General features: G+C 42.3%; 1 protein-coding gene across 4 annotated transcripts in view; it reads right to left on the bottom strand.

Moving 5' to 3' along the window:
- The window catches only part of BRF1 (BRF1 general transcription factor IIIB subunit), a 68097-nt gene that overhangs the window by 33995 nt on the left and 7460 nt on the right, over positions 1 to 26642 (bottom strand). For all 4 annotated transcript variants that reach the window (XM_077128366.1, XM_077128367.1, XM_077128368.1 and 1 more), the window contains exons 2-3: positions 21318 to 21398; positions 13723 to 13896 (exon numbers count right to left, since the gene is read on the bottom strand). In XM_077128366.1, coding sequence (XP_076984481.1) covers positions 13723 to 13896; positions 21318 to 21398 — 255 coding nt within the window. The remainder of the gene's footprint in view (positions 1 to 13722; positions 13897 to 21317; positions 21399 to 26642) is intronic.

The raw sequence follows: 26642 nt of genomic DNA, 5'->3' as shown, positions 1-26642 counted from the left end.
CAAACACAGACACAAAAATCTGTAACAAACTTAGCTGATCAAATGGGATAATACATCACAACAAAGTGGGATTGGTCCCCAAAGTGCAAGTTTGGTTTAACATTATAAAATCAATCAGTGTAATTCATCATTATTGATAAAGTAAAAAAAAAGAGAGAGAGAGAAAATTTCAATGATGTAGAAAAAGCATTTCACAAAATGTAAGACTATGCTAAAAGCACTCTCAGAAGGGAAGGTGTGCCCTCTTTTATCAAATAAACTTCACAGCTCAGCATGAGGCCGGGTGGAAACAGCCACTCTTGCCACTTTGTACTCCACCACGCACTGCGGACAATGACAAGCTCACAAGCGTCGTGAGGCAGGAATAACAAGCACAGAGCAGAAACACTGGAGGGGGAAAAGTAAAACTCTCTATTGACAGACACAATTGTTTTCATAGGATACAAAGTGAATATACAAAATAAACTGTGTTTTTAGATACTAGCAGCAGAAGATTGGAAAACTAAGTTAAAAACATGATTCCATTTACAATAGCATCAGAAAACAGAAAAATACAAAGGAATAAATTTAACAAAATACATATAAGACCTATAAAATAAAAGCCTACAAAAACTGCCAAGAGAAATGTTAAGAGATCTGAATAAACGGAGACCTGGACCATTTTGTTAAGTGGAAGACTCAACAGTATTGTCAATGCCCACACACCCCAGAAGTGGTCTGCGATTCAGAGCAACTCCAATTCTAAAATTCATAGGAAATGCAAAGGACTTAAAGTATCAAAAGCCACCTGGAAAAAGACGATGAAGCTGGAAGACGTGCATGCCACAGAGCGGCAAATGGCAAGGCCACAGTGCAGGTGGGCAGGGGCCTGGACACAGCCGGCCAGTCCAGCAGGACAGATGCCCACAGGAAAGACAATGAGATACAACTCGTCCTCACACCCGACGTACAACTGGTTTGAGACTGCTCCTAAAGCCAAATGTAAAAGCTAAGGTCCCAGAGCTTTTACAGTAGAAAATGTCTTAATGACATGAGGGTGGGCAATTCTATGGGGTACTGAGGGGCAATGATCACCAAAGAGAAAGTTGATAAAGTATGTGTCATCCAAGTTAAGTCCAATTAAGGGAATACTGAGAATTTGAAGAAGCTAGCCACAGACTGGGAGAAAATATTTCTAAAGTATTTAGCAAGAAATTAGCACCTAGGATATATACAGAATCCCTGTAATGCAATAAAAAAAGATAACACAATTTTTAAAATGGGCAAAAGTTTTGAACAATATTTCACAAAGGAAGACAAACAGTCAATGAGCTCATGAAAAAATATTCAAATAATTAGTTATCACAGAAATGCAAATTAAAAATGAGATATTCCCACATACGAACAATAGCACCAAATGCTGACAAGACTGCAGAACTGGAATGCCACACATGGCTGGTAGGAGTGCAAAATGCTACAGCCACTTTGGGAAAAGGCCTGGCAGTTTCTTATAAAATTAAACTTCACCTTTGGCCCAGCAATTCCACACCTAGGTTTTTTTTTTCCAAGAGAAATGAAAGCACATGTCCACAAAAAGACTTGTACAAGAATGCTCACAGCACCTTCTTTCTGGATTGCCCAAAACTGGAACTCACTATGTCTCCATCAGAAGTACCACTGGTCTACCATGTGTCACACATTGGAGAACTACTCGGGACACACAGTAAGTGGGAAATCTCGAAAGCCTACTAAGTAAAAGGAGCCTCATACAAAAAAGCACATACCGTGTGATTCCATTTACATGAAGTTCTAGAATAGGCAAAAAAAAAAAAAAACAGGTGGGGATACACCAGAGCAGCAGGGGCAAGAGGGACTACTGTTGAGATGATGGTGCACTCTGTGCTGGACCTGAGGGTAGACTGCACAGACACCACACGTGTCAGAGTTCATCAGATGCACTCGCTGACCGTGAGTGCCGGTCACAGATGAGAAGCATAGATGCAAACAATGGTGGGTGGATAAAACACCGACCAAAGATTCCAGGCATCCTCGAGAGAGCAAACAGACCCAGCACACGAGCCTCCCACAACAACCCTCAGAGGACTTGAAGCAGCAGGTCAATTTTCCTAAACACTGGGGCACTGAAGCCCTGTTTCAGTGCTGTGCCACTGCCCAGCCCATGGCATCCGGAGCCAACCAGCTTTTCCTAGCAATGCCAAGACTGTCAGCTCCAGCGCCAGGAGGGTGGGGGGTGGGGGGGCCTGTGCTGGTTTGAAAAGATTTATATACCATAGAAAAGTCATGTTTTAATCCTAATCCCATTTTATAAGGAAACCATTTCTTCTAATCCCTATCCTATACTGCATGTCTGAAACTTTAATTAGATTATCTCCCAGGAGGGAAGTTAGGAGAGAGAAAGCTAGCAGATGACACCATGTTCACCGTGAGAGAGAAACCTTGAACGCCTTTGGCCTTCCTGAATCAAGGTATTTTTCCCTGGATGCCTTAGATCGGACATTTCTAAGGAATTGTTTTAACTAGAACATTTTCTTGGCCTTAGAACTTTAAACTAGCAACTTATTAAATTCCCCTTTTGAAAAGCCAGTCCCACAATCAAAAGGGGGAAGACTGAAATGAGACAAAATAAAGTGTCAACAGCTGAGAGATTCCAAACAGAGTCGAGAGGTTATCCTGCAGGTTATTCTTATGCATAATATAGATATCACCTTTTTAGTTAAGGTGTAATGGAGAAGCTGGAGGGAACTGCCTGAAAATGTAGAGCTGTGTTCCAGTAGCCATGTTTCTTGAAGATGATTGTATAATGAGATAGCTTTCGCAAGGTGACTGTGTAACTGTGAAAACCTTGTGTCTGATGCTCCTTTTATCTACCTTATCGACAGACGAATGGAACATATGAATTAAAAATAAATGAATAGTGGGGGGAACAAATGTTGAAATAGATTTAGTAAATTGAAATGCTAGTGATCAATGGGGAGGAGGGGTAAGAGGTATGGTACATGGGAATTTTTGTCTGTTTTCTTATTTCTTTTCTGAATTGATGCAAGAGTTCTAAGAAGTGATCATGATGATGAATATACAACTATGTGATGATATTGAGTTACTGATTATATATGTAGAATGGAATGATCATATGGAAGGAATGTTTGTGTTTGTAGGTTGATATGTTTAATTAACTAAAAAAAAAAAAAAAAGCCATTCTGTTTCTGCTATATTGTATTCTGGCAGCTAGCAAACTAGAACAGGCCTCATGGCCAGCACCATACTTGCTGGGAGAACAAATTACAAGCAGGACCTGAATGAAACTCATTTTCAGTAAGTGGAAAAATTTATGGAAACCTAAATGAGGTAGAACTAAAAATCAAAGGAACCTAAAATTTCTGAGAACAATCTCAGCACCATTAGTCTCTTCAACAAATGGTGCTAACTCTCATCATATAAAAAACTAACTCGCAAGCTTCAGTTAGGCATTGCTACCTATCATAACTTGCCAAACCCAACTAAAACCAATCCTGCCAATCCTAAAGTATATATAGAGCATCATATAAGATTCTACAAAGGTAGGGACTTCCGGAGAAGATGGCGGCTTAGTAAGACGCGCAGGTCTTAGTTCCTCCTCCAGAACAGCTACTAAAGAAATAGAAACGGTACAGAACAGCTCCTGGAGCCACAACAGAGACCAAAAAGACAGCGTACCCCATTCTGCAACGGCTGACCGGCAGGGAGAATCCGCAGCGGTGAGATCACTGCGGGGCGCGAACTTCCCCGGGCTGGGGCAGCTGGCGGCCGGAGTCCCTCCCGCCCTCCTTCCCGGGCCGGCTGGGAGAATTGGACAGGTGGTCTCCTCAAGCCGCGGCGGCTGGCGCCCACCCCCCCACGCACGGCCCACTCGGACCGGCTGGGAGAATTGGATCGGAGGTCCCCCAAGCTGCGGAGACCGGCAACAGGGGTCCCTTCCACACACGTGGCTTCCCGGTCCAGCTGGGAACGTTGGATAGGCACTCCCACAAGCCGCGGCGGCTGGCGCCCCCCCCCGCCATGCTTGGCATCCCGGGCCGGCTGGGAGATTTGGACCGGCACTCCCCCAAGCCGCGGAGGCCAGCGACGCTCCCCACGCGCAGATTCCCGGGCCGGCTGGGAGATTCGGATCAGCACTCCCCCAAGCCGCTTTCGCTGGCGACCCTCCCCCACAGCGAGAGTTTTCCAAAGTTAAATGAGCCACAGCATCTTTTACTGGTGGGACCCGCAGAAAGATGAGCGCCACGAGCGCCACCTGCTGGGCAGGATAAGAAAAACAGAACCCAGAGATTTCACAGAAAAATCTTTCAACCTGCTGGGTCCCACACCCAGGGAAACCTGATTAAATGCCCAGACGCCAGCAGAAAATAACGGAACACGCTCGTAAAATTGAAGATATGGCCCAGTCAAAGGAACAAACCAATAGTTCAAATGAGATACAGGAGCTGAACAACTAATGCTGAATATACGAACAGAAATGGAAAACCTCTTCAAAAACCAAATCAATAAATTGAGGGAGGACATGAAGAAGACATGGGCTGAACAAAAAGAAGAAATAGAAAATCTGAAAAAAACAAATCACAGAACTTATGGGAGTGAAGGACAAAGTAGAAAACATGGAAAAAACAATGGATACCTACAATGATAGATTTAAAGAGACAGAAGCTAGAATTAGGGAACTACAGGATGGAACATCTCAATTCCAAAAAGAAACAGAAACTATAGGGAAAAGAATGGAAAAATTTGAGCAGGGGATCAGGGAACTGAATGACAATATGAAGCGCACAAATATACGTGTTGTGGGTGTCCCAGAAGGAGAAGAGAAGGGAAAAGGAGGAGAAAAACTAATGGAAGAAATTATCACTGAAAATTTCCCAACTATTATGAAAGATCTAAAATTACAGATCCAAGAAGTACAGCGCACCCCAAAAAGAATAGACCCAAATAGGCGTTCTCCAAGACACTTACTAGTTAGAATGTCAGAAGTCAAAGAGAAAGAGAGGATCTTGAAAGCAGCAAGAGAAAAACAATCCATCACATACAAGGGAAACCCAATAAGACTATGTGTAGATTTCTCAGCAGAAACCATGGAAGCTAGAAGACAGTGGGATGATATATTTAAACTACTAAAAGAGAAAAACTGCCAACCAAAACTTCTATATCCAGCAAAATTCTCCTTCAAAAATGAGGGAGAAATTAAAACATTCTCAGACAAAAAGTCACTGAGAAACTTTGTGACCAAGAGACCAGCTCTGCAAGAAATACTAAAGGGAGCACTACAGTAAGATACGAAAAGAAAGAAGAGAGAGGTATGGAGAAGAGCGTAGAAAGAAGGAAAGTCAGATATGATATATATAATACAAAAGGCAAAATGGAAGAGGAAACTATTATCCAAACAGTAATAACACTAAATGTTAATGGACTGAATTCCCCAATCAAAAGACATAGACTGGCAGATTGGATTAAAAAACAGGGTCCTTCTATATGCTGTCTACAGGAAACACATCTTAGACCCAAAGATAAACATAGGTTGAAAGTGAAAGGTTGGGAAAAGATATTTCATGCAAATAACAACCAGAAAAGAGCAGGAGTAGCTATACTAATATCCAACAAATTAGACTTCAAATGTAAAACAGTTAAAAGAGACAAAGAAGGACACTATCTACTAATAAAAGGAACGATTAAACAAGAAGACATAACAGTCATAAATATTTATGCACCGAACCAGAATGCCTCAAAATACGTGAGGAATACACTGCAAACACTGAAAAGGGAAATAGACACATATACCATAATAGTTGGAGACTTCAATTCACGACTCTCATCAATGGACAGAACATCTAGACAGAGGATCAATAAAGAAATAGAGAATTTGAATATTACAATAAATGAGCTAGACTTAACAGACATTTATAGGACATTACATCCCACAACAGCAGGATACACCTTTTTCTCAAGTGCTCATGGATCATTCTCAAAGATAGACCATATGCTGGGTCACAAAGCAAGTCTCAGAAAATTTAAAAAGACTGAAATCATACACAACACTTTCTCAGATCATAAAGGAATGAAGTTGGAAATCAATAATAGGCCGAGTGCCAGAAAATTCACAAATACGTGGAGGCTCAACAACAGACTCTTAAACAACGAGTGGGTCAAGGAAGAAATTGCAAGAGAAATTAGGAAATACCTCGAGGCGAATGAAAACGAAAACACAACATATCAAAACCTATGGGACGCAGCAAAGGCAGTGCTAAGAGGGAAATTTATTGCCCTAAATGCCTATATCAGAAAAGAAGAAAAGGCAAAAATGCAGGAATTAACTGTCCACTTGGAAGAACTGGAAAAAGAACAGCAAACTAACCCCAAAGCAAGCAAAAGGAAAGAAATAACAAAGATTAGAGCAGAAATAAATGAAATTGAAAACATGAAAACAATAGAGAAAATCAATAAGGTCAGAAGTTGGTTCTATGAGAAAATCAATAAGATTGATGGGCCCTTAGCAAGATTGACAAAAAAAAGAAGAGAGAGGATGCAAATAAATAAGATCAGAAATGGAAGAGGAGACATAACCACTGACCTCACAGAAATAAAGGAGGTAATAACAGAATACCATGAACAACTTTATAGTAATAAATACAACAATTTAGATGAAATGAACGGGTTCCTGGAAAGACATGAACAACCAACTTTGACTCAAGAAGACATAGATGACCTCAACAAACCAATCACAAGTAAAGACATTGAATCAGTCATTCAAAAGCTTCCTAAAAAGAAAAGTTCAGGACCAGACAGCTTCACATGTGAATTCTATCAAACATTCCAGAAAGAATTAGTACCAATTCTCCTCAAACTCTTCAAAAAAATTGAAGTGGAGGGAAAACTACCTAATTCATTCTATGAAGCCAACATCACACTCATACCAAAATCAGGCAAAGATATTACAAAAAAAAGAAAACTACAGACCAACCTCTAATGAATATAGATGCAAAAATCCTCAACAAAATTCTAGCAAATCGAATCCAACAACACATTAAAAGAATTATACATCATGACCAAGTAGGATTCATCCCAGGTATGCAAGGATGGTTCAACATAAGAAAATCAATTCATGTAATACACCATATCAACAAATCAAAGCAGAAAAATCACATGATCATCTCAATTGATGCAGAGAAGGCATCTGACAAGATTCAACATGCTTTCCTGTTGAAAACACTTCAAAAGATAGGAATACAAGGGAACTTCCTTAAAATGATAGAGGGAATATATGAAAAACCCACAGCTAATATCATCCTCAATGGGGAAAAATTGAAAACTTTCCCCCTAAGATCAGGAACAAGACAAGGATGCCCATTATCACCACTATTATTCAACATCGTGTTGGAGGTTCTAGCCAGAGCAATTAGACAAGAAAAAGAAATACAAGGCATCAAAATTGGAAAGGAAGAAGTAAAACTATCACTGTTTGCAGATGATATGATACTATACGTCGAAAACCCGGAAAAATCCACAACAAAACTACTAGAGCTAATAAATGAGTACAGCAAAGTAGCAGGTTACAAGATCAACATTCAAAAATCTGTAGCCTTTCTATACACCAGTAATGAACAAGCTGAGGGGGAAATCAAGAAACGAATCCCATTTACAATGCAACTAAAAGAATGAAATACCTAGGAATAAATTTAACTAAAGAGACAAAAAATATATATAAAGAAAACTACAAAAAACTGTTAAAAGAAATCACAGAAGACCTAAATAGATGGAAGGGCAAACCGTGTTCACGGATTGGAAGACTAATATAGTTAAGATGTCAATCCTACCTAAATTGATTTATAGATTCAATGCAATACCAATGAAAATCCCAACAACTTATTTTTCAGAAATAGAAAAACCAATAAGCAAATTTATCTGGCAGGGCAGGGTGCCCCGAATTGCTAAAAGTATCTTGAGGAAAAAAAACGAAGCTGGAGGTCTCACGCTGCCTGACTTTAAGGCATATTATGAAGCCACAGTGGTCAAAACAGCATGGTATTGGCATAAAGATAGATATATCGACCAATGGAATCAAATAGAGTGCTCAGATATAGACCCTCTCATCTATGGACATTTGATTTTTGATAAGGCGGTCAAGCCAACTCACCTGGGACAGAACAGTCTCTTCAATAAATGGTGCCTAGAGAACTTGATATCCATATGCAAAAGAATGAAAGAGGACCCGTATCTCACACCCTATACAAAAGTTAACTCAAAATGGATCAAAGATCTAAACATTAGGTCTAAGACCATAAAACAGTTAGAGGAAAATGTAGGGAGATATCTTATGAAACTTACAATTGGAGGCGGTTTTATGGACCTTAAACCTAAAGCAAGAGCACTGAAGAAAGAAAGAAATAAATGGGAACTCCTCAAAATTAAACACTTTTGTGCATCAAAGAACTTCATCAAGAAAGTAGAAAGACAGCCTACACAATGGGAGACAATATTTGGAAACGACATATCAGATAAAGGTCTAGTATCCAGAATTTATAAAGAGATTGTTCAACTCAACAACAAAAAGACAGCCAACCCAATTACAAAATGGGAAAAAGACTTGAACAGACACCTCTCAGAAGAGGAAATACAAATGGCCAAAAGGCACATGAAGAGATGCTCAATGTCCCTGGCCATTAGAGAAATGCAAATCAAAACCACAATGAGATATCATCTCACACCCACCAGAATGGCCATTATCAACAAAACAGAAAATGACAAGTATTGGAGAGGATGTGGAGAAAGAGGCACACTTATCCACTGTTGGTGGGAATGTCAAATGGTGCAACCACTGTGGAAGGCAGTTTGGTGGTTCCTCAAAAAGCTGAATATAGAATTGCCATACGACCCAGCAATACCATTGCTGGGAATCTACTCAAAGGACTTAAGGGCAAAGACACAAACGGACATTTGCACACCAATATTTATAGCAGCGTTATTTACAATTGCAAAGAGATGGAAACAGCCAAAATGTCCATCAACAGACGAGTGGCTAAACAAACTGTGGTATATACATACGATGGAATATTATGCAGCTTTAAGACAGGATAAACTTATGAAGCATGTAATAACATGGATGGACCTAGAGAACATTATGCTGAGTGAGTCTAGCCAAAAACTAAAAGACAAATACTGTATGGTCGCACTGATGTGAACCGACATTCGAGAATAAACTTGGAATATGTCATTGGTAACAGAGTCCAGCAGGAGTTAGAAACAGGGTAAGATAATGCGTAATTGGAGCTGAAGGGATACAGACTGTGCAACAGGACCAGATACAAAAACTCAAAAATGGACAGCACAATAATACCTAATTGTAAAGTAATCATGTTAAAACACTGAATGAAGCTGCATCTGAGCTATTGGTTTTTGTTTTGTTTTGTTTTTTATTTGTTTTTTTTTACTATTATTATTACTTTTATTTTTTTTCTCTATATTAACATTCTATATCTTTTTCTGTTGTGTTGCTAGTTCTTCGAAACCGATGCAAATGTACTAAGAAACGATGATCATGCATCTATGTGATGATGTTAAGAATTACTGATTGCATATATAGAATGGTATGATTTCTAAATGTTGGGTTAATTTCTTTTTTTCCGTTAATTAATAAAAAAATATATATATATCAATTAAAGCAAATAAATAAAATGCAGCTGTTGTACATTGAGAGCTCTCTGTATGGGTTTCACACTATTTTTCGAACAATCTTTTCACTTTATTTTATTCCAAAATAAAAAGCTTAAAGGAAAAAAACACATGACTTTTAAGAAGTGACTCGTGTAGCAATGCAAAAGGGGCTAAGAACCAGGCCAGGGGGTTGGGGGGCTTAGTGCTGGGCCAGTCGGTGTGTGAAGGGGGTGGTGGCCACAAGCTGCTGCTCTCCCACTGGTCTAGACAGGGAAGAGTCTGCAAAGTAAGCAGGAGTCCTACAGGCAGACAGGGAAGCACGCGGGTGGAGGAAAAGGGAAGGATACACACAGGCTAAACCAGCAGCTGCCTGCCCTGGCAAGGAGAAAGAGCCTGCAGCTTTACAGGTCCTTAGGGCTCCTGGGGAAGATGAAACAGTACCTCAGAGGCCAAGGGAGAAGGTGGCCCAGTGACCAGAATGCTCAGCTAGAAAGAAAAACACCCGGGCCCACAAAAGGCGAGGCAGGTCCACGAGTCCAGGTACTCTGCCTGACACGAAGGAGGAGACACCAAACAAAAGAGAGGACACAGAGGGGTGTATCTCAAATGACTCTCACCTCCCTCAAGCATTCCTCACCAAAAACAGTGAGTAAACTGCAAAGAAAATGGGTAAGCAGCAACCCGAGATTTCAGTGGAATGAGTTCCCAGGGGACAGTGCAGGCAGGGACGGACAGGTGTCAGGTAGGGGCGATTGGGGTAAAGTGTGCACATCATAAATTTCCCTACTGAAATGCACACTTTAATGGGTTTAGGCCCTTTACAGGGCAATCACTGCCATGATGGGTAGAACTGGAGGAGATCACACAGCGTGGGCCATGGTTTTGTGCACACCAGCGCTCCGGCCACCCCCATCTGACCCGCCAGCGATGGAGGGGTCACAATGATTTCAGAGACACAGAGTGGAGCTCACTCCCCAACCATATTCTCCCATTTCCGGGATCTGCTATACCCAAGCCGCACCTGTGTCCCTGAACTACTGACAGCCACGAGCAGACTCTGCAAAAGCTCAGGAGGCAAAAGCCAAACCACGGTCAGAGGCTCGGGGTGGCACAGGCAGAGGCTGGCTGAAGGGTGCATAATTCACGAAATGTGCAGAGCTGCTAAAGAAATGCAGGGGAGGGATGAGTATACAGCTAGGGCCATGGTTCTCTTTGGCAGAGGGAGGGTCTGTGACTCGGGAACCTCCCGGGGCTGGGGCTTCTGAGGCACAGGTCACGCTCTCCTCCACCTGTAGGAGGGATGTCTGGGTGCCCACCTTCACCCTGGAAAGGATGTATGTGTTTCATACATACTCCTGCTGAAGTGATAAGGTTCAGGGTTTTAAACGGGGTGTTTTAGTTAAAGCTCCTGATATTGAGGGTCATCCAACAAAGTGCAGTTTCCAGGTGCTCTCCATGCTACTACACTTAAACAGGGAACAGCAGACCTGGCACTGGAGGGAAGCTTCTGGAACAGACAACAGGCAGAGATAACGAGAGGGGAGGGTCCAGAACCCCTGCTGCTTCCTACAGAGAGGGGAAAGGTGCTACACCCACCAGGAATAAGAAATTGTGAACATGGAATATTCAAAGAACTGAAAGAACTGCTAGATGTTAAAAACATGAAAGCAGGGTGCACAGTGAGTGGTCAGAATGCCTGCCATCCATGTAGAAGACCCAGGTTTGATTCTCGGACCATGCACCCAAAAAAACAAACCAAAAAGAACAAGAAAGCAGAAATGGGAAAATTTCTGGGAGTTTAGGTGCTCTTCTGAGCCATGATAAATGAGTGGAAAGCAAGAGAGAAAGTACAACCAAAGCATGGGTCAGAAGGGCAGGCAGAGGAAACAAAGCAAAAGTGGGAGAAATCAAAGAAAGGATTCAAGTAGTTCCCACGTACAGGAGAGGAGCTGCCAGGCAAACCAAGCCAGTGGTTGGCATCACTGAGGCTTGTCCTCAGAGGACACCAGAGGATGGTGGAAGAGTGCCCCGGTGGTGGCCAGAAGGCCTGCAGCCTGCAGTTCCGCATCCAGTCACACTACCCACAAGGGTGACTTCCGGACACTGGCACTCAGAACAATTTAGTGTCCAGGTCCTCTTTCCGAGGAAAGCCTCGGGGAATGTGCTTTCTCGAAATGAGGGCCTGGGGCCTGGAAGGAGGCACCCAGAATGGTGGAGAGGAGTCTCCACACACAAGCACTGTGTACAGGCACAGAGTACAGTTCCTTCAGGAAGGTGAAATTGGAAGACTTCTTGGTGCAGGCTCCAGAGGGCAGCAGAGGGCATAGGGTCAAATTCATGGTCAGTGCACCAAAGCCCGAGCACAAGGCTGACAAGAGGACCCTGGTTTCTCCAGAGAAGGCATCGGAGCATGGGGCAGGAGAAGAGGGCAGAGTACGCTAAGCGGGCCTGTGAAGGTGGGCAGCATGTGGGAGAAAGTCCCGCAAACTGTGGGGGTGGGTGGCAGCTTGTGCCCAAAACTGAAAAATCAAAGAGTGATTTTAGAGATATGGAAGGAAATTCCAAAGAATCAACTAAAGGAGTTGACAGCAGTTGCCTCTGGGGAGTGGGAAATGGGGAAGAAGGGCTTGGATCTGCTGTTGCTAGAACAATCCTTCTAGATGGAACTACTGGACCACAGGTCACCTACCACTTCCGTAAAGGACCAGATAATAAATATTTCAGGCTGAATAAGACTACATGCCAATAAAACTTCATTTACAAAAACAAGTAGTGGGCTAGATTTGGCTTACAGCCTGTAGTTTCCTGACCCCTGCTTTAAACAGGGTGCATGTTTACCTTTTAAGTAAATAAAATCTAAATTTTAAAAAGTAAGCCCAGATCAGCCCAAGTAGCAGTAAATGTAGAAAGGAGGGAACAATTATATAATCCGAGGTGTACAGGACTCCAGCAGGTAGGCAGGGAAAACACCCACGGAGTCAAGCAACCCTGAGGGAGGCCAGGAAACAGTACAGGCAGAGGAGGGGATGAAGAGACTGCCCAGAAAAAGCACTGACTCCAAAATATGGATGTGATTAAAAAATAACAGAAGACGTAGGTATGCAAATAAAAACAGGATATTATGAATAAAGAAAATGCAGATTTAAAAACAAAAGAAACTTTTAAGGAGTGAAAATACACTCACTGAAATTTATAAACCGAATGATAAATCAAACAGCAGAAAATTAGCATGCTAAAAAAACTGGTCTGAGAAAATAAGTGGCAATGTAACAGAGCAATGAAAGTTGAAAACAGATGTTAGTAAAGATAATAGTAAAACTCTTTCACTACCATGCTGGAGACCGGGGTTCAATTCCTGGTGCCTGCCCATGTAAAAAAAAAGAGGTAACAGAAGAGTCACCAGGCAACTCTGTTCAGGAACCAAGTCTGCTCCCTCTCAGAGCCACAGGGCTCCGCAGCACCCGTAGCACCCAGCTGCCCGCCCCCCACCAGCCCACTCCCCTGGAAGCCAGCCTCTGCAGCAGCTGTTCTCTTGCTCCCTAATAACCATGATTAGAGACTATGACACAAGCACTGCCCTGGCCAGTCACTCCCAGAAAGAGCACAATGGCAGAATCGTTAAAGCAGTAGCTCATCCACGATGGAGTTCGGGGAGATAGCACAAAGGTAGAGCCTGTGGGACACTCCCCAGGCAGCCGCGGGGCTCCAGCCGCTTCCCCACCCCCTTCCACAAACCTTGAGAAACCCCAGCCCACCCCAGGGACAACATGCTCCTCTCAACCAAGAGGGTAGATCTGAGCACCAGGGTCACGCTGAAAACAGGGACCTGTGCCCAAGGTGGTCCAAGAGTGGACCCGAGGCCAAAGCCCCTGTCCTGCCCCTGGGGGCTGTGCCAGAGGAAAGGGGACCCGCTTCCTATCCCTCCAAGCAGAAGGCCTGAGGTCCCAGAGGTCAGCCAATAAACATCCAGTCACATCACAACCATATCCCAGCACCAGAGGGAAGCTGCCACAGGGCCCTCCGAGCAGCACCCCAAAGGAAGGATACGGGGTGTGCCTTCGGTCCGGCACACCAGGTAGAGGCACGCTGCGATCACGTGGGTGGTTTTGCGCCCGCGGGTCAGGTGCTTGCCCACTGCCATCTTGAAGAAGTTGAAGGCCGTGTCCAAGCAATGCTGGTTCAGCTGCAACTGGTTCCCCAGGTGGTGGATCTGGCGCTTCCCTAGGGCAAAAAAATCCCAATATTATCGCTAGTTAGTAACACTTGACCAACTGAAAATTTTCATAAAATAACTGTCATATGACCTCCTGATAATTTTAAATTAAGAATATAGATTTGCCCTTTTCCTTATGTTTTTTTTTTTCCTTTTTTTTATTAGAGTAGTCTACAGAAAAATCACACAGAAAATACAGAGTTCCCCCACACCTCCTCACGGTTTCCCCAATTATTATCATTTTGTATCGGCATGATATCTTTGTTATAGACAGGGATGAAACATTATTATAATTATACGTTGAACTTTACAGTCCATAGTTTAGAGTAGGGTTTATTCTCTGTCCTTGAAAGTCTTTTACTTTTAAGTTCAGATTTGTTTTTTATTTGACAAGTAAGCAAATGTCAGTATTCATCAGGATCCCATTCTCATCTCCTTCTGTCTTTCTACTCATTTCTTTAACCCAATCCTCACCCTCTTTCTATCCGGGAAGAATCTTTCACTCTGCCCTCTATAGGTCACATCTGTCATCAACAAAATTGCCTCTTGAAAGTTTTTTAATGTATTTTTGTGTATGTTCCAATAAAATTTTATTTCTGAATGCTGCAATCTGAGTTTCCAATAATTTCTGCTGGTCATTAAATGTGAGTCACTTCACTTCCCAGCAGCATCTGTGTGAAGCAGGGTGCCCTGGAGCTCAGGATGTCTGCAAGGGGCTCTGTCTAGAAGTCATTCCCAGTCTGGCCACAAGAGGCTGGTCTGCCCCAAGCTCCCCCTGCCCTTACCCAAGGACCAACTCAAACATTTGAATCATTAAGAGTTTTGCACAGGCTGTCGTCCACTGACAACCAGATGGCCTGGCAAAGCTCGGATGCCAGCCATGCCCACAGTGCAGCCTTCCTCCAACCCCAAAGTCTGCAGCCCCTGGGTGCCCCCCAGTCATGCCCTGTAAGAGAAGAGGCTACCCAGCTTACCACCTCCCATGGGCCTACCCCTCCACACTGCCCAGGCTCCAGAGGGAGCAGAGGAGCCCTCGTGCACACCATGGAGCATGTACATCTGGCCCAAGCCTGTCTGGTGCTGGCCTGAGGGACTCATCATCCCAGAACCTGCTCTGTGTGTACAAGGCAGCTCACCGAGCTCTCCTACAGGACTGTGGGGAGCAGAGAAAGCATTCTCAGGGGGCCAAGCCCTTATGGGAATGACCAGGTGCTCAGTGCTGCCAGACAGGTAGGCTAAGCAGGGGCCAACCCGGGGACATAGTCTGCACCCGAGGAGCAAGCCCACTCAAAAAGCTATGGGCCAAAAGCAATATCGAGAAAGGAAGGAGACCCTTTCTTAGAGATACTCGCTGAAGTATAATGGGGGAACAGGGGGTGAAAAAACACAATATGAGCCAGGACTCCTCCAAACAGTTCAATAAAAAGTGGGTGTGTGGAGCCCAGTCCCTAACCCCACCCCACCCCCAAAGTGAGGCACTCCAGGGCTCCATCCCCCACAGAAGCTTTGAACAACCAGGAAGAACTGGCAGAAACATCTTTCTCAGAGCCCCAGAAAACAGGCAACTGGGCGAGTGCTGAATCAAGGAAAGGCCTCCTGGCACCTTCTGACCCATTCCCCATGGAGCCAGTCTGCATGCCTGGCAAAGACCCCTGGTCCTGGCTCCAGAGGGAGCAGAGGAGCCCTCGTGCACACCATGGAGCATGTACATCTGGCCCAAGCCTGTCTGGTGCTGGCCTGAGGGACTCATCATCCCAGAACCTGCTCTGTGTGTACAAGGCAGCTCACCGAGCTCTCCTACAGGACTGTGGGGAGCAGAGAAAGCATGCTGCCTGCGATGAGGGATACTGCTGGCTGCAGTACATGAGGAAACGTCTCCTAGAGAAAAGGGGCATTCAGAACCAAGTAGGCAAAGGGATTCCTGGGGCCACACACACCTTCCCAGACAAGACTCCCGCACAGAAAGGGTTAGGGAGGCCCAGAGCTTTGGCCCTAAACTTTTGTCTAAACTCATCGTATGGGTAAGCTCTGAAGGACAGCACTCACACAGGTCAATCTACAAAGACTGTTTTCTTTTTCCCTTCATTTTCTTTGCTTATCTGCTGGCATTCAAGGAAAGCTGTTATAAAATTAGCTGGATACAAGTTTAAAGAACAGATGCCTTAGAGTCTAAATTTCAGCAAGAACACATTAAAATATGAAAATGTTCAGGTTTCAAAAAAAGGGTACAAAACATATAAAGAAAAAGGAAGCAATCGCCCAGGAAAGGTGAAGATTAAAGTACTAGAATCATCAATAAGGAAGATCAGACCTGGGACATACCAAAGAATTTTTTTAAAAAGTCCTAATTATGCTCAAAGAACTAAAGGAAAACATGAACAAGGACTAAAGGAAATCAGGAAAATGATACATGAACACAAAGAGAATATCAATAGAGATGGAAATTATGAAAAGGAACCAAACAGAGCTGAAGACCCCAGTAAAGGAAATTAAAGATACCCTAGAATATAATGCTGAGTTAAATAAGTCAGACACAAAGGTCAAATACTGTATGATTTTGCTATTATGACTCTGGTAAAGATAATCTCAGACACTACACTGAGTAATACAGTAGACCTAGAGGTACACAGAGGCTAGAGATGGGGTAAGACTACCCAAAGAGGCAGAATCTAAATTCAAGGGAATGGATAGAAATGATGGTAACTACTCAGCGAGGCTATAAGTAATAAAGCCAAATTGAAGTTGAATATGATTGAAAGAGGATGTGCAGTGCCATGTATCCCACTGATGAAATCTACAAATATACGCAAGTTCTCACATGAACTATTTCAAAGCTTTGATACTGGACAAAGAGTCAAAATAGAAAGGTATAGGGGGAAAACTAAAAATGCATGCTATGGCCAAAAGTTAGCAGGAAAACATCAAAAGTTCCATAGCACTACTAGGGACAACTAATAGTGGGGGAGAGAAAAGTGATAAGGGATAAAGTTTTGATTTGGTATTTGGTGAGACTGTATTTGTTGGTTCTTTGTCTCCATGGACGAATGAAAACTGTCTAAACTTGAGAGTGCTGCTGACTGTACATCCAAGTGAGGATATTGTAAGACATGGTTTCCTTATTTTGGATATTACCCATGATGCCCAACAGATGGAGGGGGGCAAGGGTACCAATGACAGAAAAGAAGAATGGCAAATTGTGACATATTTATATGATGGATTATGAGGCAGCTTACAAAAGGAAGGACGTCATGAGGCACACAAAGAACTGAATAAACCTTGGGGTAAATGTGCTATGCAAAATAAGTCAGAAACAAAAGAAGAGGTATGCTAAGATCTCTTTCAAAACATACCTATAAGAAAACTGGAGCCTAGATTTTAAGCCCTTAAAACAGTCACACTTAGTCTTACTTTGTAAATGTATTTCTAGATTCTGAGACACTGAGTTATATGTGAATCAGCTGGAATTTCCGTGGAACTCTGAATAACTTTGTGACATCTGAGACCCAGAAATGAAATATTACAGCCCTCAAAGTTAGCATAGCTATATACAATAATAGTTAGAGTAATCGAAAAAGAGATTAGGACTCAATTAGAGATAAACAGGAACCAATCTGCCTGAGACTAAGGTAAAACAGAATAAAGGGTAAAAGATGATCATGTACGTACTCTAGAGCTTCACCTACAATATGAGACCATAGGCAGAGAGCTTTATTGTGTTTAGAGCCTAAATTTTCTGTAATACACAATCTAAACCAACCTTTCATTTAAACAAATCAATCTCCTGAAGTCCAGAACAGGAGTGAGGTCTTGTAATTCTGTATAGTTTAATGTAATACCAGGATACATCTCAGACTATGGTGGGCTGATAATTAAAAGTACTGGTTCCTGGCACCATGGGATCAACAATGTCATCCTGACAAAAAGGGGGAAAAGTGTAAAAAATAAGGCATTAGTGGCTGAAGGAGTTCAAATAGAGTTGAGAGGCAACACTGAAGTTCACTCTTATGCATGCTTCAGTTAGACATTGCTACCTATCATAACTTGCCAACCCCCAACCTAGACCATTCCTGCCAATTCTAAAGAATTCCTAGGGCATTATATAAGATTCTATAAACATTCCATGCCTCCAGATGGGTCTCTGGGCCAGATAAGTCCTGAAATGCAGAGGAGCCAGCCTTTCCAAAACATCAATTCCATTCCCCTACTCCATATTACTAACAGCTCCTTTCAATATGAAAAAGCTGGAATGGGCATAGCTCAAATAGTACCAAAGAGTTGGAGAAATATCAAAGGTAATGGTGGAGTTATACAGAGAAGGTTGGGTTTAACAAATGAGTGTGAGTGCTGAATCATTTTGCTGATATTTCTTTTAGCCTCCAGTACATCAGAGCAGCTAGAAATAAAACCTAAAAGTGTGGAACTGTAACCTATACCAAACCCTGAAATCTGTTCTACAACTAATTGTTGCAATGTACTTTGAAATTTATTGCTTTCATGTATGTATGTTATTTAAAGAGGAGGAGGAGTATAATAGAGAAGATAGGAATTAACAAATGAGTGTGGCTGCTGAACCAGTATATGATATTTCTATCGGTCTCTAATGTCTTGGAGCAGCTAGAAGAAAACATGAAAAATCGTGGAACTGTAACCCATACCTAACTTTAAAATCTGTTCTATAACTACTTGTTAAAATGTACTTGGAAAACCACCTGACTTTTTTTTAAAACTTTTTTTTAGTGTGTGAAATATAAAATATATACGGTAAAAAAAAAACACATATATACATTTAAAAAATAACAATAAAATAAAAAAGTCAGGTCCGGCCACGATGGCTCAGCAGGCAAAGTTCTCAGCTGCCATGTCGGAGACCCGGGTTTGATTCATGGTGCCTGCCCATGTTAAAAAAAAAAGTTGGAAAAATCAGGTGGTTCAGCAGTAGAATGCAGGAGACCCAGGTTCAATTTCTGGACCATGTACCCATGCCCACCCGCTCCCCAAAAAAGTAATGGTAGAGTCCCTTGAAGGTTCGGAAAAAAAAAAAATGGAACTATTAAAATTTCCCATCTGGGAAACCCCAGGTACCTTCTCAACCATCCAGGATTCTCAAGAAAATAGGCCAAGCCCTTGATTTTGAGGCTTGCCCTTATAAAACTTATTTCTGTAGAGGAGAAGCTAAGACTACCTATAAGGAGGCCTAAGAGTTGCTTCCAGGAAGCCTCTTTGTTGCTCAGATGTGGCCTCTCTCTCTCCCTCTCTCTCTAAGCCCAACTTGGTAAGGAAAATCATTACCTTCCCCTGTATGTTTAGGCATCCCTTGAAACAAAACTATGAGTTGTCTTCTTTATTTGTTGATGCAATAAATTGTTGACAGATTTCCTAATGCTAAACTCTTCATGCATTTGGTAGACTAAATTCTACTTATCCAAGTCTCTTTATTTTATTAATACTCCAGGTAAACTGATTAAGACCTACCTTGCATGGGCAGGGTCATATCTTCACAGAAACAACCTAATCAAAAGGTCCCACCCACAACTGGGCAGCTCACACTTCCATGGAAGCAACGTAGTCAAGAGGCCCCACCCACTACTGGTGTGTCGCATCTCCATGGAAATAATCCAATCAAAGTTCCCCACATCCATGATGGGCTTGATCCTACATGCTTCGATTAGGATTAAAGGATGGTTTTCAAACCAGCCCAGATGGTATTTGGGAATCCTGTATTTCATGCATGATTGTTCTGTAAACCCACATATTCTCAAATAAAATTCTTTTTAAGAAATCAATTACTATAATACTATAATACACTGTATTATAGTAACAAAAACCACACCATCATTTCAAAAGATGCAGAAAAGGCATCTGACAAAACGTGCCATCCCTCACACTAAAACACACAACACACTAGCAATCAAAGGGAACATCCTCAACCTGATAAACGGCATGTTAAAGAGCCCACAATGACATTATACTTAACGATGAGAGATTAAATGTTTTCTCCCTAAAACCAAAAACAAGACGAGGATATCTGCTCTCACCAACCACTTCTATTCAACATCTTACTAGTTCTAGACAACGCAATTAGGCAAGAAAATGAAATAAAAGGTACCCAGGTTAGAAAGGAAAGTACAACTATCTCTATTTGCAGACGACATGATCTTATATATATAAAATCTTAAGGAATCCACTAAAAACTAGAATTCAGCAAGGTTACAAAATATAAGATCTATAAAACATCCATATTCCTATGCCTAGCAATGGCCCAACTATAAATGAAATTAAGAAAACAATTCCACTTATAAGAGTGTTAAAAACAACAAAACTGAGGAATAAATTTAACAAAATAAGTGTAAAATTTATTCTTTAAAAACTACAAAACACTGTTGAAAGGAATTAAAGAAGACCTAACTAAACGGAAAGACATTTCCTGTCCACACATCAGAAGACCCAACATTGTAAAGATGGCAACATTCCCAAATCAATCTATAGAGTCAACCCAATCCCTATCAAAAATTCTAGCTGCCATTTTTTTTCAGAAAATTGTGAACTGATCCTAAAATTTATATTGTAAAGGAAGTTATACAGAATAGTTTTAAAAAATCTTGAAAAGAACAAAGTTAGAGTACACTTTCCAATTTCAAAACTTCTCAAAAGCTACAGGAATAAAGGTAGCATCATACTAGACATACAGATGATGAAACAGAACTGTGACAGGAGGCAATGGTTTCTCATATATGAAACCAAAAGCACAATCCATACAAGAAAATATATTGGATACATCAGTGAAAGTAAAAACTTCTGACTTCAGGGGTGCACAGGTGGTTCAGTGGTGAGGGAGACCCAGGTTCGACTCCCAAACCTTGCACTCCCCTCCCCCCCCCCACAAAAAAAAAAACCTTTTGTACTTCAAAGGAAATGGTCAAGACAGTGAAAAGGTAACCATGGTATGGGAGAAATTTTCTGCAATTCATATATCTTATAAGGAACTTGTATCTAAAACATATAAAGCAGTCTTACAACTCAATAAGACAACCCAATTTAAAAATAGGGAAGGGATTTGAACACTCATTGCTCCAGTGTGTTAGGAACCGATACGTTTACAAATCACAATAAAACTGCCTCCACAATGTCAAACTTATATGTTTGTTATTTTTGTACTTATTTTGACCCAGATCAGGAAAAAACAGTTGGGGACCAAGCAGGGGTCCAAAGCTCCCCCTCTAAGTAGCCCTGGTAGAGACAAAGTGTTTGCAGCAGTACCCAGGAAGCACCAGATGGCTTGAGGAGGGGACCTCACCAAGGGTGGCCAGAGCTGAGGCACTGTGGGTGGCACAGCAATGCACTGTGCTCCTAGCACCCTCAACCCAGCCCCACCAACCCCATCCCTCCCCTGGACACTGCCCCAGGGCAGCAGGGCTGCAGCGGCACGTACCATTCTGTAGGGTCTGTGCTCTCGACTCCTTCCCAAGGTTCACATGGAAGCCACTGCCCAGGGTTGGGGTTTTGCCAGCACCTGGAAACACAAAAAACTGATCTGTCAAAACTTGGCAGAGGAGGTCTGCAATTGCAGCCTTTTTTATTACACCCAGCATTGTTGGAGCAAGAGCAAAGCAGGTCAGCACACATAATGGGAAGTAGTCAAGCCCCTGGGCCATCATTCCAAGGGACTCACAGAATCCCTAAGGGGTACGGTCCTCTACCTCTGCCTTGCCATCAGGGTTGCAGCCTCAACCTGGAGCCACAGACAGGAGCCCACACCCATGTGCACTTTCTAATCATACTCTTGCAGCAAAACCCTAGGTGAACAGCTGTCACATTCTGCTTCCAGCTGCAGCCAGGGTTCCTCTGCTGTGCCCGGAGCCTGTCCTCTCAGAGGAAGTGCACCCACCTATCTCCTGCACCCGCATTATTAGCAAGTGGGGCCAGCCCAGCTAAGCTAGACCCTGCCTGGATGCAGGTGACCCTATGTGCCCAGCCTGGCCCTCTCCAAGACCCTGGGAACGAGAACATGTCTCAGTTCCACCCGTCCCCACCCTCTGCCTCCTGTCAGGGTGCTTTATTTTGTTGGCAGTGATTTTTTGAGCTTTAGAATTTTTATACCTGAGTTTTTCAAAATATAGAAAACTCACAGCAGAGAACAACAATCACCCACATTCACTCTACCCAGGACTGCAGAGCTAATATCTTGGCACAGCAACCCTCTTAAACAATTTGTCTTTTAGAAAAAGGCGGTGGGGGAGGCTCTTACTGTTTTAGTAAAAATGGCTACAAGCTTTTAATAAATAATTCGCATAATACTGCATTATAAAAGGACAATGATCAAGTATAAAAATCCCTGACATCCACCCTCCAGCCTTCATCCCAGCCATCTTTCCATGTTTAGATAATCAGACGGCAGGCAGAACAGGCTCCCAATAACACAGAATCACACTAGAGAGTTTTTTTGATTTGGGGGGGGGGGGGGGTATATGGTTCAGGAATTGAACCTGGGTCTCCCACATGGAAGGCGAGCATTCTACCACTGAACCACCCATGCACCCCAGAGATGTTATTTTAAATAACAGAGCAGATTTAATTGTTTGTGTTAAATGACCCATTCCACTGGCTTCCAATGCCAGCTGATCCCCTTCTGCCCCACCCCTCCCCACACCCGTAGGCTCTCTTACATGTCCCTCTGCCTTCAGCTCCTACAATGGCCTCCATCTCTCCCCAACACCCCAAATCTCTCTTCCTGGAGCTGGCCCACAGTCCATCCACCCTACGAATCATGCACTGACTTTCACCAATGACCCCCACTGTCCTCAAGTTCCCTGGTGTAGCCTCAGCTCATCCCCTGTTACACAGGTGATAAGCATGGGTGATCTTGTCTGTCCCCTCAGGAACCCACTGGGTCCAGCTAGTCCAAAGAAGGGGCTAAAAACATGCTTTCTAAATCCACACAGATTCCCTCTTATGCCACAAAACCACTGTTGTGAATCTGCATATAGGGGATTAATCTGGAAAGCTGCCTGGCTAGTATGAAAAGTACTGATTCAGCAAACCTCAGTCTGCTAAACTGGGGGGCAGGGGGGAAGAGTGTAGGGAGCAGGCAAAGCTGGAACCTGAAAGAAGGAAGCTCAAGGTAAAAAAATTAAGCATTCTCTCTGGCCAAAAGCTGCAGACTTAGGAAATTCTTGCCCTTCATTTGCCCTTTTCAGACTATGCCCACTGTTAAGCATCTGGTACTGATGTTACAGGAAGCTGACCTGGAGGTGCTGGTCACCACTGGCAGCTTTGCACCCTCCCCCAATCACCTGCTTACACAGCCTGGGCAAGGTCACCCTGTCTCAATCAGCATGGCGTGGGGCACCTGTGAGCCTGGGGGCACCAAGGCTAAGACCAGAAAGCGTGATTCTCCTACATGGGTAAGCAAGCACTTCAAAATAATTTTATAAGTAAAGAGTTTTTGCTGCTGTTGTGAAACTCCTTAAGGAGAGACCCAATTTGAGGCCTGGCTCGGTGGGGACGTGGATGAACTGGCACCCGCCAGCCTGACGGAGTCTGATGGAGTTCGCCCAAGTGTCCTGACAAAGAGCCCGACAGAGCGTGATGGAAGGCCCTCATGGAGTTCTCTTCAGTGGTCATACCTGAGCGTGAGTGCGATGAACTGCCATCAGATCATGGGATGCACTTAGCTCAGTGCGCTCCTGGAACACCCTCAATGTCTGCTACTATTATGTTATCATGTTGATTTTTGTCTCAATAGGCATCAGAGTCTTGGAGAACTCTATGAGGGGGCAGTTTGCAATACGTAACAAAGCCACAAAAGTGTGTCATGCAGCCTTTGCAGCCCAGTGATTTCATCCCTGGGAAATCACTCCTGGAGAACACAAAGAAGGATGCCATAAAAGTAAGATGAGCAAGAGACAGGGAAAAACAGAACAGAAAAATCAACAAAACCCAAAGATGATTCCTTGGTAATACTGATAAACCTCCAGCAAGAGACAAAGGAAAAAAAGAGAAACAAAGCAAGAAGACACAAAATATTAGTATTTGAAAGGAAAAAGAGAATATATCACAACAGACCTTACAGGCATTAAAGAAATACCAAGAGAATACTACAAACAACTCTACAAACAATTCCTCAAACACCGCAGCTACCAAACTCTCTCATGGATAACCTAAAATACAACTTTAACCCAAAACTATTAAAGAAAGTGAAGAGTTAAAAATCTTCTGGAAAAAAAAAAACAAAACTCCAGGTCCAGATGTCTACATTGGTAACTTCTGTCAAACATTTAAAGTAATATCAATTCCATATAATCAGTTCCGGAAATCTGAAAAAGAAGGACCATTTCCCAATTCATTCTATGAGGTCAGCATCACTCTGATACAAAAGTCAGATAAAGTCATCACAGAGAAGAAATCTACAGGGCAATATCCCATCTGAACATAAACAAATACTAAACACAGTAACAGCAAATCAATTTCAGCAACATATACAGGAATAATGCACCACGACCCTGTCTGCTTACCTAGCAATCCAAAGCAGGTTCAACATTTGAAAATTCATCAGTGAAATCTACATAACAGGCTAAAGAAGAAAAATCACATGATCATCTCAATTGATACAGAAAAACCCTTTGAGAAAATCCAACACCATTCATGATAAAAACACAGCAAATAGAGAACTTCTTCAACTTTATTGATAAAGAGCATATACAAAAAAAAGCTACATTGGAAACAAACCAAATGCCCATCAACAGACTAGTGGTTTACCAAATGTGGTATATACATACGAAGGAATATTATACAACAGTAAGACGAAATGATGTCCTGAAGCACACGACAAGATGGATGAGCCTTGAGGACATAATGCCGAATGAAATTAGCCAGACACAAAAGGACAGATACTGTACGATTTCACTTTTACAATCATGGAAAAGGTACAGTCCAAGGCTTATACTACAGAATATAGGGGGACTTAGAGATACATAGAAGCTAGAAATGGGTGAACCTTAGCTACTAAGGTTGAACTCCAATATAAGGGAATAGATAGGAGTGAAGGTGGTTCCCTAGTGGGTCTATACGTAATATTACCACACTGAAGATGAACAAGATAGAAAGCGGTTGTATAGACCTACGTGTCCCATTGATTAACACTAGAAATATAAATTAGTTTTTGCAAGAACTATTTCAAAGGTATGATTCATGTACAAAGACTGCGTAAGTCCAGGGTACAAGGGAAAACTGCTATTACATGCTATGGGCTATATTCAAAAGGCAAACATCAGTACTACCACAGCAACAGCAGAGGTAAATAATGCGGGGAGGGACAAGAGTTAAGAGGAGGTTTAGATTTCCTATTTGGCAAGGGTGTGTTTAATGATTTTCTTTCTATTGGTAACAATGAAATTATCTAAAATTGAGATTGTTGATGGACTGTGGACTTTGGACATTCTACATGATGCCCAATGAATGCAGGTGGTTGAAAGATAAGAAAGAGGTCCTTTAATCCTGTATAGCTTAATGTAATGCCTAGATGCATCTTAGAGTATATTAAGCAGATAACCAAAAAGCATTGGCAAAATTCCTTGACGGATGGGAGGAAAAATATGGAACTATTAAACTTTACCATCAGAAATGCCCTGCTACTGTGTCAAACTTTAGGGATACCCAAATTGATAGTCCATACCTTTCATCTTGAGGCTTGCTCTTGTGAAGCTTATGTAGGTAGCGGAGAAGCTTAGCCCACCTATAGGCATGCCTACGAGTTACTTCTGGAGGACCTCTTTTGTTGCTCAGATGTGGCCTCATTCTCTCTAAGCCCAACTCAGCAAGTGAAATCACTGCCTGCCCCCCTACATGGGACAAGACATCCAAGACTGAAAGTCTCCCTGGTGACATAGAAGACAACTCCCAGGAATGAATCTGGCCCTGGCATGTGGGATCAACAATTCCAATCTGATCAGAATGGGGGAAAGAAGTATAACTAATAAAGTATCAGTGGCAGAAAAAAAAATCTATAGCCTACACCATGAAGAACGGTAAGACAGAGTGTTTCCCTAAGATCTAAACAGACAAGCGTGTCTACTCCAAGGCAGAGGGAAATGAAAGGAAGACACAAAACATCCTCTATATTATATACGACTACAAAGAAACTCTTAAAGAAAGACATGCTGTGTTCACAAATAGAAAACCCAACACATTAAATATGTCAATTCCAAATTTATCAGAGGATTTAATGTAATTCCAACCAAAATCACAAGAGGATTTTTTTTTTGCAGATACAGAAAAATTTATTCTAAAATTTAAATAGAAATGGAAAGGAACCATCATAGCTAAAATAATTTTGACAAAGAACAAAGTTTGAGGACTCTCAATACATGATTTCAATACTTACTGTAAGTCCACAGAGAGCAAGACAATGTGGGATTAAGAAAGGAATAGACACACTGATCAGTGGGGCAGAACGGAGGGCCTAGAAATAGACCTACACATTTATAGTCAATAGAGTTTTGCCAAAGGACCAAAAACAACTGAATGCTAAAAGAGGTCTTTTCAACAAGTGGTGTTGGAACAAGCAGACATCCATATAAGAACCTCAACCTACATATCACACCTTACACAAAAATTAATCAAAATGGCTCACAGATACAAATGTAGAGTATAAAACTGTAAGATGTTAAGAAGAAAACATACAAAGAAGTATTTGAGAACTGAAGCTAGGCAAAGAGTTCTTAGATGTGGCACCAAAAACAATCTGTAAAAGAAAAAC

The sequence above is a fragment of the Tamandua tetradactyla genome, chromosome 14 (assembly GCF_023851605.1).
Source record: "Tamandua tetradactyla isolate mTamTet1 chromosome 14, mTamTet1.pri, whole genome shotgun sequence".
In the NCBI taxonomy this organism is placed as follows: domain Eukaryota; kingdom Metazoa; phylum Chordata; class Mammalia; order Pilosa; family Myrmecophagidae; genus Tamandua; species Tamandua tetradactyla.
This window is presented reverse-complemented; position numbering and strand designations above follow the sequence as displayed.